Source organism: Siphateles boraxobius, unplaced genomic scaffold, assembly GCF_051911475.1.
Source record: "Siphateles boraxobius isolate OS27281-9 unplaced genomic scaffold, OSU_SipBor_1 77, whole genome shotgun sequence".
Lineage (NCBI taxonomy): Eukaryota > Metazoa > Chordata > Actinopteri > Cypriniformes > Leuciscidae > Siphateles > Siphateles boraxobius.
The window spans coordinates 23,768,444-23,787,345 of NW_027509205.1; the positions used below are offsets into that span (position 1 = coordinate 23,768,444).

The window sequence follows — 18,902 nt, forward strand, 5'->3', positions numbered from 1 at the left end:
GATATAAGATATTAAGTCCTGTTTTCTGGGGGAATTAATCAAAATTAAGTGAGTTGATGCTTAAAAAAAGCTAAATGATCTGCCAATGGGGTGAGAAAAATAATCTTAATTCAAACAGAAACTTTATTTTTCTCTGATAATTTTGCATAAACTCACTTAATTTTGATTCATTCCCCAGAAAGCAAGACTTAATATCTTATGTCATTTTACTCATCTAGTAAATGCATCTCGATTTAAGAAATGTTAGATATTTGGACTGGAAACAAGACAAAAACACGAAGTAAGAAAAGCATTATTTTGGACTGTTTCACACAAACTACCTTGTTGAAGAACGGATGGATCTCGTCAGAAATATCGGATTTGATCCCGGATGCCTGGAAAAAGCCTGGGAAGAGCAGAAGCAGGAGAAGGGATGAGAATAAAAAGATTGAATAATCTTAGTTGTGAATGTTTCAGTGCTCAGACTCAATGACTAATGATTATAAAAATAAATCATATTAAGAGCATTTATGGATGCTCTCTTATAGTAACACAGGTTGCTTATACTTAGATTCTTCAATAAGTTTCCATTTATTTATATATATTTATATATACAGGGGAAACTCGAAAAATTTGAATATCATGCAAAACTTCATGTGTTTCAGTAATTCAAATTAAAAGGTGAAACTAATATATTTAGTATATAAACTATATACATATGCATGATTATACTTTTCAGAGGGCTTACATTTCTGTATTTAAAATCCTTTTTTTTATTGATTTCATGCTATATTAAAATTTTCAGAGATTTTGAATTTGGGGTTTTCATAAGCTGTAAGCCATAATCATCGAAATTATAACTTTTGCCCGATATTTTTGATTTTTCGAGTTTCACCTGTAAACGGTTGCAAGAAAAAAAAAAGTGAACCCCTTGCAGAATCTCAAAATGTGAATAATTTTAACTGTAATTTTCTTATTAAACATTTCTTTTAAATGTGTCATTTTGGTGATCAACGATGAGTTTTAAGGGCTAAAATGATTGACTGCAGGGGAACTTTAATGAATGATCTACTAACTTGCTCTTAAAGTCACGGTTACCAGTGAGATGCCCATCATTACCACCAGAGGGCGCTCCAGTCATCAGGGAAATGAAGTCCATCTTTGCAAGACATGGAATTGCAGATATAGTAGTATCTGACAATGGACCTCAGTATGCAAGTGCTAGATTTCCAAGTTTTGCAGAGGAATGGGGATTCAAGCATGTGACTTCAAATCCTGGTTATGCGCAGTCTAATAGACAAGCCGAGAGAGAAGTGCAAACAGTGAAACATCTCTTAAAGAAAGCGCAGACTAGTCAATGTGATCCGTACATAGCACTGCTGGAGTACCGTAACACGCCAGTGGAAGAGATAGGATTAACACCTGCACAATTACTGATGGGGCGAAGCTACCGACATCATCTGCGTTGCTCACCACGGCAACATGACATCATGACTTTGCGTAAACATACACGCCACTTTCAAGTCAAGTGGTGTTATCTATACGCATTTTGAGCTATCCGCGTGTATGTCCACGCCGAAATCTTTTGCGTGTATGTCTACGCCATTAAATGTCCGAGTGATTCCGCGTGTATGTGTAGCAGCTACGCAGTTAAATGTCCGAGCGAAACGAAGCAAAATCTATATCTACATCTGTGGAGCGATCTTTTTTTTCCTAGGATGGTAGGAGAACACTCATAAATAGTATTAACCCCAGTGACGGGTAGGTTTAGGGACGGGGTTGGGGTAGGTCATATATCTATATATACATAATACAGTAATATAACGTTAAGTCAAAGGCGTTGATAAACACGCTGAAAAGCGATTATGCGTGTTGATAGCACGCCAAAAATGGAAATACGAATTGGCGTGTCATACATACGCCATTTCATGAGATCAGTCTGACCACGGAGACAATGTTGCAAGTGCATGAGCAACTCAAAGGACTAGTTCACTTTTAAAAAAAACTTTTGCTGATAATTTACTCACCCCCATGTCATCAAGATGTCCATGTCTTTCTTTCTTCAGTCGGAAAGAAATGAAGGTTTTTGATGAAAACATTCCAGGCTTTTTCTCCATATAATGGACTTCAATGGGACCCAAACGGTTCAAGGTCCAAATGACAGTTTCAGTGCAGCTTCAAATGGCTTTAAACGACACCAGACGATGAATAAGGGTCTTATCATGCGAAACGATCAGGCATTTCAAAAATAAATAAAAAAGTTAAAGTTTTATAAGCTCAAATGCTGGCCTTGCTCTGTTCTGTGATGCGCGTTCGTGACGGCACGTGATACGCAATAACGTTGAGAAGGTCACGCTTCAGGGTTTACAAATGTGAGGAAGGAGGACCATACACACACATTCAAATGTCTTTGTGTCAGTGTACCGTTTAAAATGCCCATTTCGTGTGCGTATCCTGGGTGTTTTAATATTAAAAAGGCTAAAAGTATACATTTGTAAACACTGACTCGGTACTTCCGCTTACGTGAAGCGTGACCTTCTCAACGTAATTGCGTATCACGTGCCGTCACGAACGCGCATCACGGAACAGAGCAAGGCGAGCATTTGTGCTTATAAAACTTTAACTTTTTTATTTATTTTTGAAATGCCTGATCGTTTCGCATGATAAGACTCTTATTCATCGTCTGGTGTCGTTTAAAGCCATTTGAAGCTGCACTGAAACTGTCATTTGGACCTTGAACCGTTTGGGTCCCATTGAAGTCCATTATATGGAGAAAAAGCCTGGAATTTTTCCATCAAAAACCTTCATTTCTTTTCGACTGCAGAAAGAAAGACATGGACATCTTGATGACATGGGGGTGAGTAAATTATCAGCAAATGTTTTTTTTAAAAGTGAACTCAACACTTCCGACGCACAAGCTGTGATTTATACAAACAAACTTGACGGGAAAATGTGACCCAAACTCTGACCCAAGCGTACGAAGGTTTTGGAGACGGAGCAGTTTGGCGACACCGATGGTGAGCTGGAGTTAAATGTCTTTTTGGTCACTTTTAGACAGAAAATCTTAAGAAAATTATACATGTACAGGAAGATAATACAAATATAATTTCACTCACCAAGCCTATATCACATGAAGCAAACATCCATCCATCCCTTCTTAAATGTCCGCGCCAGCGAGCGCGTTGGGCCGTTTAGTGAAACTGACGCATATATAGCCGTAAATCTTCATTATCAGTCCTAATCATAAATACAGTGCATGTTCACAATAGCAGTTTAAATAAATAAAATAATGATTTAAACTATGTTTTACTTCTGATGTAAACATTTAGATTAAATATGCCATTCTGTCGAGTTAAACACTTAAATTAGATGAAATCATTACTGAGAAGTTACAACATTTTTTTATATAATTTATAAATTCAATAAATAGAAATATTTGTTGTGTTTACCAGGCTTGTGCACAATTCAGAATTGAATTGATGTCAAAAACAGGATCTAGAATCGCAATTCAAAACAAATTCTAAGAAATTAATATAGATATGTTAAATGAAGTGTTTAACAATGAAGCTTTACAGTATATGTCAGATATAATTGCATTACATATTCTATAAATGATATTAGTTTGTACAGATTACATTAACAGGAAATATTTTCCCCCAGCAATGAATGTTAAAAGCTCTAGTCACAGAACAAATAATTAAGTTTGATTTATTGTAATTGTAATTTTGTGGAACATGATAGAACATGACTCCCAGAATTACTTTAGTAAATCTTTAGAAGAAAAAAAAACAATTTGAGATGTACATTTGTTTATATATATATATATTAGAACAAAATGTATGCAGGGTTGAGGAGTGAGTTAACTGTAATGAAATTATGTTATTGAATTACAAAATGAATGTAATTGTATTTAGTTGTAGCCTATTACTGAGGTAAAATGTGTAATTTAATTAGTTACTAATCAAATTTAAATGAAATTGCTTTACATTGATAAAGTAATCCAAATAAAATAATCCAAACCACATTTATAATGGGTAACTTATAACAGTAAGCGATTACATTTCCAAAGTAACCTTCCTAACGCTGAATGTGTGTGAGATTCAACATATTCTCTCTGTTGCGTGACTAGTGTGGAATTTCTTTGAATTGCCATGAATTTAATTCCACTTCCTGTCATTCCAATTCAAATTCAAATTCAACTTCCTGTTGGGGCGGAGTCTATTGAATGGAGGCCAATTCTGAAATTCTGAATTTTGCACAAGTCTGGTGGATGCAACGCTTTCGAACACTTTTCCTCTGGCATGCTGTGTTTTAATGAGATAATTGATTATCATGATAACAGCAGATTGTCTGAGAAAATTGTTTCGTGCAAATAATGCGCAACAAGATCTATCTGTTTCCATTAAAAACATAACTCAATTAAAAATACTCTCTGGCCAGTGGAAAAGATAGTGTAAAACACATTTCAGAGAGTTTTTCTCAATTTGATTTATTTAATCAAAAATAGGGCAAGGATAGGCTACTAAATTATTTTTTTTATTAATGTAACTAATGTGACAGCACATCCGCATTTCATACTTTCCTAATGGCTTGCCGTTAAACATGTTATCACGTGGACGAATAATCATATGCAAATGATATGCAGATATGCGTTGTAAGCTCCTTATATGGTTGTTCCGGGGAGGACACGCACAAACTTCCGCTGACCGGGATTTATAAAGTGAATTCTGCGCAGGTTCTGGCGTACGCACGCTTTTATAAGTCTGAATATTTTTTTGAGTACGCTATTTTTGGCTTTCTGGCGCACGTACACTTTTAGTGCGGATCCTACGCGCAGTTTTATTAATAAATAAAATAAATGAGGCCTCTGATCTGCAACCTGGAGAAGGAATAAGAATGAAAAAGGGAGATTCATGGAAGCCAGCCACGTTCTTTTATAGTAAGGACTCCTGATGCAAAGCTGTTCAGACGAACAGACATTTCAGAAAAACAAGAGAAACAGACTCTTCAACATTTGAGAAAAGCGTTGACATGCTAGTCTGCAGTCGGTTGATGAATCACAGAGCATTGTACTTGACAGTAAGGACATTTCAAATGAAAGAAATGGTAATGAAAGAGCAAGCTTACCGTTCAAGGTCTGGAAGAATTGTAAAAAATACCTGGAAAATACAAAGACTGAGAGTAAATACAATGTAGGTGCATTGTTGGTTGGGTAATGGGTTGAAATGCAATTGTTATAAGTATAAATGCATTTGTGAAAACGGTTGAATAATTTTGTAGTTATGCTGAAGGTTGTGTTTAAAAGTGTTTAAAAGTTTGTGCAGCACTTCTATGCATCAGTATAAAGGGATATACTTAAGAAGGGGGACGTGTAACATATATATTAGATATGTTTTATATATATATATATGAGGTGATGAGGACATCTAGTGGTCATCTGATATAATGACATCCAGAGTCACGTGTGTATGTTTTGCTACTGAAGGAGTTAGATAAAGTTGTGTGATGACGCAGTGGAGTGTGCATGGTGAAGTGAAAGTCTTATCTTAGAAAAATAAATAAATAAATAAAGACTTATCTTAGGAAAAAACTTTTGCTGATATCTTCGGATCGGAGATGCGTCCATGTTCAAATTTCCCACGATCAGAGAGGACACTATGCGCATGCGCACGCAAGCTGTACACAGTCTACCCTATATTGAACAATAACAGCAATTATAAACTTTGTATTTCATATATATTATTAAATAAGCTTTATTTTTGTATAGGCTAGCTTATACCTGTTATTTGAGTAAAAGAACAACTATTTTTTGTGCGAACAAGTCAGACTGCAATATTGCAAATGAAATACTTTGTTTTTTAAAATAAGAATTCTATAAGAAGTTTATGCCTCCTTTTTATTGGCTATTTCTCTTGTTAATGTTGAGTCGGCCGACTAAAAAGCAGGAAAGAGACTATAAATGATGCATCCCATGAAACATTACAAACTATGTAATCTACTAAAAACAATGATAATAAAAAAATAAAAACATTGACTTCCAGTCATGTATTGTGTTGCCATTATTTGTTTAAGCAAATGTACTGATTGGCGGATATCCTGCCATAATTAGTGGGGGTGACGTTCTTCATCGAGAATTTGGTTCTTAAACACGTGACTTGTGTTTTTTACATTAGCAAATATCACTTAACCACCTCAATGCCCAAGGTCTTTATTTAAAGTTTTATATGATATGATTAAAAGTTTCTTTATGGTGAACATTTTCGAAACTTTATTTGAAAGTATCTTTTGTGAGACGTTTAAGAATTTATCAGTGTCATTACCTTAAGTCATTACGATTTAACTCCCCCCGCGCTTTCTTGTTAGATATCCGCTGTCAAACTATATTTTCTCTAAATGTCACTATCATGAGTGGACACACCCCTTTCTTCAGATTCACTCTCCACCCCCATCATGAATGGACACACCTCTTTCTTCTGATTGGCTCTCCTCCCCCATCATGAGTGGACACACCCCTTTCTTCAGATTCACTCTCCACCCCCATCATGAATGGACACACCTCTTTCTTCTGATTGGCTCTCCTCCCCCATCATGAGTGGACACACCCCTTTCTTCAGATTCACTCTCCACCCCCATCATGAATGGACACACCTCTTTCTTCTGATTGGCTCTCCTCCCCCATCATGAGTGGACACACCCCTTTCTTCTGGCTCTCCTCCCCCATCATGAGTGGACACACCCCTTTCTTCTGGCTCTCCTCCAACATCATGAGTGGACACACCCCTTTCTTCTGATTTACTCTCCACCCCCATCATGAGTGGATACATCCCTGTCTTCTGATTGGCTCTCCTCCCCCATCATGAATGGACACACCCCTTTCTTCTGATCGGCTCTCCTCCCCCATCATGAGTGGATACATCCCTGTCTTCTGATTGGCTCTCCTCCCCACCATGCATTCTATGCTGGAATTGTAATATATGTAGATTATATGTCTTTTTAATGTCAGTTTGTGGATATTTTTGAATAAATAAATGAAAATACTTTTTAATAAATCTTTAACATGCAAAATTATTATGGTGCTCATATATATATATATATATATATATATATATATGTGTGTGTGTGTGTGTGTGTGTGTATCATTTATTTAAAAAAACAAAGTGTATGGCAAAATGTATTTATTTTATATACAATTTATTTAAAACAAACGTACAGTTTAAGGCACTTTAAAAAGAAGCCACTGTCGTTATCAATATACTTGAGTAAACTAACTTAGAGCCTTAGTTAATAGACACATATTTAGATTCTTGTGCCACAATATTAATACGATATACGTTGTTTTAATCGGATCTTTCCCTTTAAATCCGGCCGTCTTGTGATATGACATCATCACTGCACAGCTGACCGCAATCAAGCGCAAACTGAGTGTTTAGTCTGAGAGAAACAACAGCAAACCTCAGTGAAATCCAGTGTTTTTGGACTTCACACTTCCCGGTAACGCGTGCGTTAAACACACACACTCACGCGCGCGTATTTGAGCGACTGTGGCGCGTCAAACGCCAGTTTTATTCCACTTGTCTGAGTTTGTGTGAGGATATCTGTGTTACCTGAACACGTTTGCTCTTTTATATTCGTTGTATTTATATATATATATGTACATATATATATATATATATATATATATATATATATATATATATATATATATAGAGAGAGAGAGAGAGAGAGAGAGAGAGAGAGAGAGAGAGAGAGAGAGAGAGAGAGTGAGAGAGAGTGAGAGAGAGAGTGAGTGCGTCAGTTATTACAAAAATGTTTTTTGTTTTTTTACCATTTGTTTCTTATGCTCTAAACAAAGTGATAACATGAAAAAATAATAAATTCAAAACCCTTTTTTTACTGGGTTTCAGTTTGCTGCGTTTGCTTTAATCGGATCTTTCCCTTTAAATCGGGCCGGTCTTGTGATATGACATCATCACTGCACAGCTGACCGCAATCAAGACAAACTGATGAGTGTTTAGTCTGAGAGAAACAACAGCAAACCCTGTCTTTTTGGACACACATCCCGGTAACGCGTGCGTTAAACACACACACATGTGTTTGAGCGACTGTGCAACGCGTCAAACGCCAGTTTGATTCCACTTCTCTGAGTTCGTGTCAGGTTATCTGAGCAAGTCTGTTTTATATGCGGGGTTTTTTTTATATAGAGAGTGCGTCAGTTATTACAAACTCACTGCCAGGTCCTGTCACACACACACACACACACACACACGTGTTTGAGCGACTGTGGCGCGTCAAACGCCAGTTTTATTCCACTTTTCTGAGTTTGTGTCAGGAAACCTGTGTTTTCTGAGCAAATCTGCTCTTTTATATTCGTTTTGTGTTTTTTTAGAGAAAGTGCGCCAGTTATTATGATCACCTCAAGCCCGATGGAGAGCCGCGCGTCCACGGTGCGCACGTCCAGGCGGAGCGGCGCGGGCGCGTCCCCGTCCACCGTGAGCCCGACGCGCGTCACGCGCCTGCAGGAGAAAGAGGATTTGCGGCATTTGAACGACCGACTCGCGAATTACATCGAGCGGGTCCGACAACTCGAGAATGACAAGTCATCCATGCAGATCCTGCTGGAGGAGAAGGAGGAGTGCGCGCGCAGGGAGATCGGGAGCGTGCGCCGCCTCTACGAGACCGAGCTCTCGGACGCGCGCAAGAGTCTTGATGTCATCGCGAACGAGCGCGCGAGACTTCAGATCGAGTTCACGCAGTTACAGGAGGACCATCACACACTCACTTCCAGGTGCGGACACACACACACACACAAAGAAAATTTAATTGTTGATATCAAGAATTCATATCCTGAAAATGAATAGAAGTCAAAACGGCTTGCCATAGGCTAAAGAACTTTATTTAGTTACCCGTTGGGTCATATGGATGACCATTTCCTCCACATATCGTATATGTCATAATTTCGTTTTTTACGTCATAAGTCAGACGTAAAAGTCGAAATTGACACATTGTGAACTTTTAATTCAGAATTTCTTCCTTTTTATAATTTGTATTTACTTTTAATATCATAATATTGTCTTTTTAAGTCATACTTTTGATTTTGTTTGTCATACTCTAGGCCTTTTTTGGCCAATATCAACTTCTATATCATAATGAGAGTCAGAATTTCAACTTTTGATTTCATAAATATGACTTGTGAATGTGAAATTATGGCGTATGTCATGATTAATTTGTTTTGGTCAAATTTCAGTCACAATTGATTTATTTTATGGCAGAATTTTGACTTATGTTTTTGGTCACAATTATGATTTATTACATACATTTGTATGTGTGTGTGTGTGTGTGTGTGTATATATATATATATATATATATATATATATATATATATATATATATATATATATTATGAACATTTATAATATTTATTATTTTACAACAACATAAGTGCTAGTATAACTAGTGCTGTCAAATCAATTAATAGCGCCATCTAACAAAAGTTTTTGTTTAAATATATGTATATATACACTTTTTTAATAATTTTTTTAACACATTATTATTATTATTATTATTTTGACTGACCTTCACACTCCTTTACTAATTGGTTGTCTGTTGATTAATATTGGGGCCACTGATAAAATGAGCTATGACTGATATCTTAAGGAAGATATAAATATACAGACGCGCTTGAAAAACAAAGTTTTGGTGGGGATATAATCAGGTTTTGAAATTAACTTTTTCACTTGCCGGCCAATTTTGCTACTAAATTTTCAAGTTACCGGCCATCCAGAACTTCTACTAGCCAAAAAATAAAAGAAATTACCCAGATTAACTACGTCACAGCTTATATAAAATAAAATTTGTATTTAATACATTAATTTCTTTCTCAAAACAAAATCCTGTCATCCAGCATCTCTTCCTTTCATCCTCATCACCAAAAATGTGTTTTAGATGGACAGATATATACAGTCTATATAAAGTTTTTATTTTGGTTTGTTTTTGCGCACAAAAAGTATTCTCGTCGCTTGATAAATTTAAGATTGAGCCACTGTAGTCACTTGGACTATTTTACCGATGTCTTTAATAACTTTTCGGGGAACAAGTTTCAATCCCTTAGAAGCCTATGGAGGAGTGATCCAGCTCTCAGATTTAATCACAAATATCTTAATCTGTGTTCTGAAGATGAACGAAGGTCTTACGGGGTTGAACAACATGAGGGAGAGTAAATACTGACAGAATTTACTATCCCTTTAATGATCTAATCTAAAGTTTGTTCTATTGTGTCTCAGGAATAATAAGAAAGAGTGTGAACTGAACACGGCTGTCGGACACTGGAGGAATCTTGAAGCCGCACTGAACTCGAAAGAAGCAGATTATGCAAATTTACTGGCAACCAACCGCAGACTGGAGAATGATATTTCCAATCTCAAGACTCAGGTGGACAATGTGAGTACAAAACATGCATGAAACTTACGGGAAAGACTGAAGGTGTTTGTACTAGTGTTTTCGTCAACTAGCCGTAACTAACTTCGTCATGCACATCATATCAGCATTTAAGTGGTTGAATATTGACTGATAAAAAGCAATGGTTGTAGAAGTCCTGAACAGCTTCTTAAGTTGTTAGTAATCTTTAATGTGCAGAATTTCAACGCTGTTGAAAGTGGATTGGACTGAGCAGCCAATCAGCAATAGGGGGCGTGTCCACTCATGATGGGGAGGAGAGAGCCAATCAGCAGTAGGGGGCGTGTCCACTCATGATGGGGGAGGAGAGAGCCAATCAGCAGTAGGGGGCGTGTCCACTCATGATGGGGGAGGAGAGAGCCAATCAGCAGTAGGGGGCGTGTCCACTCATGATGGGGGAGGAGAGAGAGCCAATCAGTAGTGGGGGCGTGTCCACTCATGATGGGGGAGGAGAGAGTCAATCAGCAGTAGGGGGCGTGTCCACTCATGATGGGGGAGGAGAGAACCAATCAGCAGTAGGGGCGTGTCCACTCATGATGGGGGACGAGAGAACCAATCAGCAGTAGGGGGCATGCCCACTCATGATGGGGAGAGTGAGCCAATCAGCAGTAGGAGGTGTGTCCACTAATGATGGGGAGAGAGTGAGCCAATCAGCAGTAGGGGGCGTGTCAACTCATGATGAGGAGAGAGTGAGCCTATCAGCAGTAGGTGGCGTGTCCACTTATGAGGAGAGAAAGTGAGCTAAAGGGAGATTTGAAAGACTGTAGAAAGAGAAATGTCTGAGACATTACAAAAGAGAAAAGCTCAGAGGAATACTACCTTCACTTTAATTCTTGGGAGAGCATTATTGTGCTCCGCTTCAGCTTTTATATAGAGACTCTATCCACTCTTGCATTGCATGTTCGTGGATTTTGGGGGCGGGGCAATAAAGGGAGGGGCGTGTTTGTTTTGGTTGATTTCAAATATTCACAGTGAAATCGCCTACTAATCCTTTAACTCAATGTCAGTTTAAAAGACTCTTCTGCCTTTCAGCTGGAAGCGGCGCTGCAGAACGTCAAGACCCAGTTGAACTCTGAGATGCTGCGTCGAGTTGATGCTGAAAACCAGATCCAAACCCTGCAGGAGCAGCTGGACTTCCAGAGGCATCTCAGCGAACAGGTTCTGTTGTTCAGGTTTTCATTTCTCTCAGGTTCACTTCGAGAAAGAAATATTTCGCAAAACTGCAATGGAAACAGTTCACAGGTCACATGACGTAGATGATGCGGTATGTTTGGATGAGACGAGTTCTTCATTAAAGTTACTTTTTTAGAAAAGTGATGCATTACGTTACTTTTGTGTTACGTTTTTTTTTTTTTATCACAAAAAAGTTCTGCTGTTCTGGATGCAGGAGAAGAAAGTTTAACACTTTACCAATAATAACAAAATCAGTAATTTTTGCTTATGGTTTAACTGAATCACCGAAGATCAGAAGCAAGTACATTCATTGGTCTATAAAGTGAGATTAAATGCATAAAAATGTATGTTTTATTTAACTTGGTTAGTTTAGTTCACTGATTTTATTCATTTTGAGGAACATTGAATCTTTTTTTGTGCAAGTGACATGAGTAAATGCATGTTCACATTTAGTCTAGAACTACAATAACCATCATGTTTACACACACACACACATACACACACACTCTGCACTTTGATTTGTCTCAACATGGTGACAGGAGAGCTGTCAGTCAATAAATGTGAAAAAGTAACTCAGATATTTGTTGTAAATTTTAAAAGAATTACGTTACTTTACTAGTTACTTTAAAAAGTAATCTGATTACGTAACTCAAGTTACTTGTAATGAGTTACACACAACTCTGGTTACACCGTTGTATGGGGAACACACCTCAGGTTGGTTGTGATGGCGATCTCCCCACAGACGCTGAGTGTAGTGTGTGTGTGTGTGTGTGTGTTCAGGAGGTGCGTGAGATGCGCAGTCGTCACGAGAGCCGGCTGGTGGAGCTCGACAGCGGCAGACAGAAGGAGTTTGAAGGTAAATTAGCTGAAGCCATGAAGCAGCTCCGAGATGAACATGAAGCTCAAATCCAGCAGTACAAAGAGGAGCTCGAGAAAACCTTCATCGCGAAGGTAAAACGCAGCGCACGCTTGTTCTGCACAGATATAGTGTTGTTTTTGTTGTTGTTGATCTATTTTACTTTTTTAGAAAATGGTCATGCAAAACTTGTTTCATTCATATATTTTTATTAATATTCCTTATATTCATTTTACTCGCATCAATTATTTATAAATATTACTTTTATACATGTAATGTATTTATATGAAATATGTAAATATATATAAAAAATATATATTTATGTATATGTAAAATACTATCTTATTCATATATTTTATATATAAATACTACATAGATGACAAACATAGTTGTTATTTTATATATATATTTTATAATTTATTATTTTTATATATATATAGTCTATTGTTATTTTAATATATTATTTTATTCATATATTTTATTTATTATTAATCAATTAATTAATTATTTATTTGATTAATATTCCTTATGAAAGTAATAATTATAAATGAGTACAATTAATGTATTTATTAAAAAATATAAAAATACTTATTTTCTTATTTACATACACTATATATATAATTGATAATTTATGTAATATTTCTAAATGCATTAATAAATTATATTAATAAATGTGTATATATTACACTTTTATTTATGCAGTATATAAATTATTTTTCATATTTTATTCATTTGTATTTATATACAAGTAATAATTTTAAATAAATTAGTAAAACAATTATTGAAACAGCTGTGGACATTATACAGTGTTTGACGAACAGGAAAGCAGCTTTGAGCAACAGCCAATGAAAGCGAGACATGAAGTCTGAGTTAAAAACAGGCTTTTCATTCTTCCTTAGCAGAACAGAAAACACACACATCTCCCAAAGTCTTCAGATGTTGGTAGTGTTCAGTTATGAAACTGTAAACGGAGAAAACCGACTGTAAATGAAGCCGGTTTACACTTGTGTCCACTATTGCTTTATCAATGCACAAAAATCAGTGTGTTTTCATGCATTAAAGACAGTAAATCAGCATGAGGATTTTACAGCAGTGAGAAGTGAAGTCTGCAGGAGAAGTGTAGTTCAGGGATTTGAGCGAAAGGAAGAGACCGTAACCTGGACACACACGAAACGCTTGATTTCATCGCATCTGTCTCTCATGGTACCTCAGTAATCATGTGTTAGAGAGCTAACTATTCTCCGTGTTCTCGTTGGTTTGCAGTGATTGGTGTTATGGGTTTATCTCTTGCAGTTGGAGAACGCCAAGCAGACGGCGGTGAAAAACAGCGACTTCGCTTCTTCAACGAGAGAAGAACTGGCGGGAACTAAAATGCGTTTGGATTCTCAGTCGCTGCAAATTCACAACCTGCACAAAAAGGTATAGAGATCTGAAAGGTTTTCTGCCCAATCTCGCCCATCATCTACACTAACATTTAGGGATGCTCCGATCAGGATTTTTGCAGCCGATATCGATAGCCAATTTCTTGTCATGGTGATTGGCCGATCCCGATGCTTGAAGGGTAACTAAACCCTAAACCAACTTTTTTTAGTTGATGATCTGTAAGAATGGGGCTTTATTAGTACTGTTCAGGGGTGGGACAAAGTCCTTGTTATGCAAGTCACAAGTAAGTCTCAAGTCTTTGCCTTCGAGTCCCGAGTCAAAGATGAGGCAAGTCCCGAGTCGAGTCAAAAGTCAAAGCCAACGAATCTCAAGTCGAGTCCAAAGTCCTACCGTTTTAGTTTCGAGTCATTTCAAGTCCTCTTACCACAGAAATAAAATGAATACAAATCATGTATGTCAGTAAGATTTGTATTTATTTAAACCTCTTTTTATACAATAACATTAATCAAATACACAAAATTTTCACAAAAAATGCTTGTATTTCAACAGCATATTGCACTAAATCCCTATTTTTGTAAGCATGAACCAGCAAGAGAGACGTGCGTTTACTGTCTCGTTGATACGGTAAAAATACGCAGCAGCTAGCTAGTAAGTTACGGTACATCCGATAAGGTGCTTAGCATTCGTTCAAAACGTACCTTTCTTTGTGCAACTTCAGGTGTCGAACAAAGTTGGACGTTGTGGCATCTCCGTCTGTAATCTTCGACCCGCATGTTTTGCAAATTGCAACTCGTTTTTTGTCGACTACCTCGTAATTTTAATAGCCAAACGAAATTATCTTCGGTATCATTTTGCGAACTGGCGCGTTGTTGCTTGTTGCGCTTCATTGGTTGTCTTGCAATGTGCCTGCTTAGATGCTGTCGAATCAAAACAACGTGGGACTACAGTGATTGGATGTCGTGCAGGCAGCGCGCGTGCTCTCTGCATGCATACAGGTGGTGCACATTTGTTTCACAGATGCAGATAAACTGAGAGCGCCGCGGCCGTGTGACCATATTTTTCCCCAGTTTTCATGGGAAGTAGCAAGTCTTCTCGAGTCAAAACGCGCAAGTCCAAGTGAAGTCACGAGTCATTGATGTTAAAGTCCAAGTCGAGTTGCAAGTCTTTGTACATTTTGTCGAGTCTGAAGTCATCAAATTCATGACTCGAGTCTGACTCGAGTCCAAGTCACATGACTCGAGTCCACACCTCTGGTACTGTTCATTGATTCGAGTAACTTTTTTGACATTTGTGTATAAAGTGTTTTAATTCTACAATATATGGTGTAAAAACATATATTGATAAGACGCATGCCTTTGGTGTGAGAGACCCGGGTTCGAATCCACTGTGAGACACCAATGTGTCCCTGAGCAAGACACTTAAAAAAAAACGTCTGAGTGCTGCCCTCTTCAGGTTGAACAGTGGCTACTGCAGTTGAATTTTCCTATTGGATGTTTGCGGTGGTTCGTGACGTAAGGGGTTGTTGGTGACGTAGGCAAGTTCCATACAGACAGATGCATCTCAGGTGCACGCCCCCCTCCGCTGGGCTCCGCCCACTTTTACAGCATTTTTCAAATATTGCCAGTGGGTGGAGTCAGGCTCTGACCAGGGGTTTAGTTACCCTTTAATATACTTAATATAAGACAAAAATAAATACAAACAAAATGGAGCAGTCTGATGCAGCCCACACGGTTAAATTAAACATTGTCCAATAGTAAACTTTGGAGGACAACATAAACATTTAATCACCTACAATAGAGAAGTCTGATGTAACTTAAACCTTGTCCAATACAAGCAGGACAAAAATTAAATAAATAATTTAAACTCCTAAAATAACAAATTTGAGTAGTTTGATGCTACTCATTAGAAGGGATGGGCATTTCAAGCAGAAATAATATTCGAAGATCGCTGGGTATTATTCGAAAAATCGCACCCCTCCCCCATTTGCACGCGCGCATGCATGTATAGGCCACACACATGAGAAAAGCGGAGTGGTCTGACGTTTAAATATGCATTTCATATTTGTTTTATACAATATAATGTTTTTTTATTTCGTCTATGCTGATCATATGAAAAAGGAACCGCATGAGATGAGTAAGATAGGATCATAATGCCCAATATATCAGGAGACATTTGGAGTGGGTCAGACATGATTTTGACAACTTAATTAAGTTTTGTAGAAAGCCATTCTTTAAAGTTAATTTCGTTTTGTTAAAATTGTATCTTAATTTCAATCAGTGTTTCATCAACCAATTGGCTGGATTTAATAAATAAGAAGCGAAATATAGCAGACAATATAATAGCACACGGAGGCGCCGGCGCGTGAACTGGAGCGCGCCTCATAAATGAACCGAAACTCAGCGTATAGACCCCCTTTACAGTTGGTAAACATGGTGACCTTTTTTGTGGGCGGAGCTTAGGTGGAGGCAAAACGATCCCTCTGGCCGCTTCACTAACGTTAGTTTGCAAGCTTTGTTAGCTTGTTTTTTAACAATGACTGGAGAAAATCCGATTTTATCTTAATGTGCAAGGTCTACTCACTGTCCAGGACTGTGATTGTTATTTGCGAAAGTTAATTTTTAACGGACGGAACCAGATTGGCCGACCCGTACACACTCAATGGATGGACGATCTGACAGGATTAACGTTAACGCTAGGCTAACTCCGGTTGAGTGGCCTGACTTCTACACCTATCCGATAGAGAAACAGAGCGTAAAGAGAAACTGAGGGCATATAAATCTTTAGATGCCTATAACTATGTGCCGAATGGTCATGTACAAGACTTGTGTGGTAGGATCCGCAGTTCTGCCTAGCCAGCGCCAAGAAGACGACAATGTAAAGAGTGACATTACGGAGCAATTTTAATGATGTGAATATTTTCTAGAAATAAAAATTCCCGATACAGCTTATTCATTTTTCATTGATTCTAGCACCCCACAACACAACAAGATGACATTCAATAATAATAATACTAATTTAAGCTCCTTATGTAGCCGAATCTGTGCTGGTTTGTATTGGCCGCCTCCAGTTTTCACTTTGTTTTGCCTCCAGCTAGCGCCGTGACGTAATTGTGACGTCGGCGCAAAAGGGGTCTATAAGCTACTTGCCTAACAGACCTGAGAACGTATAGAAAGCTTGAAATGTCTACTTTAAAAAAAAAACAATTCAAATCGATAAGAAATGGGGTACTCTCTGCTTATGTAGGCTAATCCGTATGAAGTGTGCATTTCTCTCTATAGGCGGCGCGTTCACTACATGCGAAGATGCGTCAACATCGCCAACTGTATCTTTGCAGCCAGAAAACACTCGTTTATTAATAAACAATTAAAATGTATCATGCTGCATAAACATTACTTTTGCCGGTTGTTGATATGCGAAATATAGGCAATATTACGATAAAACTCATTATGGTTTAGCATTTTCTCCTATATATATTTAAGTAATTAAATATATACGGCAAATAGCTCATTTTTTTTCATTGTTTCTCGACACATCATAGTAATTCCACACCGGTGATGACATGACTGCCAAATCATTAAGTCCCCACGCATCATGCACCTTCTCACGTTTTGACGTTATCAAATTGAGATCGGTTGGTGAGATCGGCCAAGTTTAGTCAGTACCGATCGAGTCATAAAATGATCGATCGGAGCATCCCTACTAACATTCAAAGGTTTGGGGTTTGTACGATTTTTTTAAAAGAAATGAATACTTTCATTCATCAAGGACACCGTGCATTAGGACTTAGGGATAGTTCACCCAAAACTGAAAGTTAGCCCATGGTTTTCTCATCCTCAAGCCATCCTAGGTGTATATGACAATCTTCTTTCAGACGAATTTTAATTGAAGTTATATTAAAAAAATGACCTGGCTCTTCCAAGCTTTATAATGGCAGTGAATAGTTGTTTCTGTTTTGAATTCCATAAAAGTGCATTTATCCATCATAAAAGTGCATCTGTCCATCATAAAAGTGCATTTATCCATCATAAAAGTGCATCTGTCCATCATAAAAGTGCATCTGTCCATCATAAAAGTGCATCTGTCCATCATAAAAGTGCATTTATCCATCATAAAAGTGCATCTGTCCATCATAAAAGTGCCTCTGTCCATCATAAAAGTGCATTTATCCATCATAAAAGTGCATCTGTCCATCATAAAAGTGCATTTATCCATCATAAAAGTGCATCTGTCCATCATAAAAGTGCATCTATCCAACATAAAAGTGCATCTATCCATCATAAAAGTGCATTTATCCATCATAAAAGTGCATCTGTCCATCATAAAAGTGCATCTATCCATCATAAAAGTGCATCTGTCCATCATAAAAGTGCATCTGTCCATCATAAAAGTGCATCTGTCCATCATAAAAGTGCATCTGTCCATCATAAAAGTGCATCTGTCCATCATAAAAGTGCATCTATCCATCATAAAAGTGCATCTGTCCATCATAAAAGTGCATCTGTCCATCATAAAAGTGCATCATCCTACTAAGAGAAACAATGTGAAGTTGAAGAAGTCACTGGTTTGATTTACGGACACATCTGACTGTACATGGATCATGACACATCAGAAATCAGGCATTACAATTAAGTTTTCTTACATGTGGCATTAAAAGTCCATATAGTGAAAGTCTGTTTGCAAAGCCTGCGCCGAAATTGCGACTGATTTACCGGAGGGACTTTGAAGAGCTGTTTCACGCTCACACACCAACACTAGAGAAAGATGAGGATGCAATAAAACATAACAATGTCCACGTGTGCCTGTGTGTCAGAACTCGGCGCTGGAGGCTCGTGTGCAGGAGCTGGAGCAGACGCTGGACCGCGAGAGACAGGCCCATCAGCACCGGCTCTCTCAGAAGGAGCAAGAGATGGCGGATCTGAGACAGCAGATGCAGGAGCGACTGGAGGAGTACCAGAACCTGCTCGACGTCAAGCTCATGCTGGATATGGAGATCAACGCTTACCGCAAGATGCTGGAGGGCGAGGAGAAGCGGTGAGGCGTTAATTCCGGCCAAAAATGA

The 18,902-nt window shown here is 37.8% G+C and overlaps 1 protein-coding gene across 10 annotated transcripts in view; it reads left to right on the forward strand.

Annotated features, from left to right (window-relative positions):
* Nucleotides 1–18,902, forward strand: part of lmnl3 (lamin L3) — a 163,978-nt gene that overhangs the window by 132,668 nt on the left and 12,408 nt on the right. For 2 of the 10 annotated variants that reach the window (XR_013198344.1, XR_013198345.1), the window contains exons 1-7: nucleotides 6,771–6,946; nucleotides 8,366–8,764; nucleotides 10,260–10,416; nucleotides 11,464–11,589; nucleotides 12,385–12,555; nucleotides 13,754–13,879; nucleotides 18,654–18,874. Coding sequence is in view for 8 of the 10 variants with exons in the window: in XM_077218645.1 (XP_077074760.1) it covers nucleotides 6,927–6,946; nucleotides 8,366–8,764; nucleotides 10,260–10,416; nucleotides 11,464–11,589; nucleotides 12,385–12,555; nucleotides 13,754–13,879; nucleotides 18,654–18,874 (1,220 nt within the window). In the remaining 2 variants the exon portion in view is untranslated. Of the gene's footprint in view, nucleotides 1–6,770; nucleotides 6,947–7,343; nucleotides 7,471–7,932; nucleotides 8,214–8,365; nucleotides 8,765–10,259; nucleotides 10,417–11,463; nucleotides 11,590–12,384; nucleotides 12,556–13,753; nucleotides 13,880–18,653; nucleotides 18,875–18,902 lie in introns of those variants that run through there. The other 8 variants (XM_077218645.1, XM_077218644.1, XM_077218651.1 and 5 more) reach the window with 8 other exon arrangements.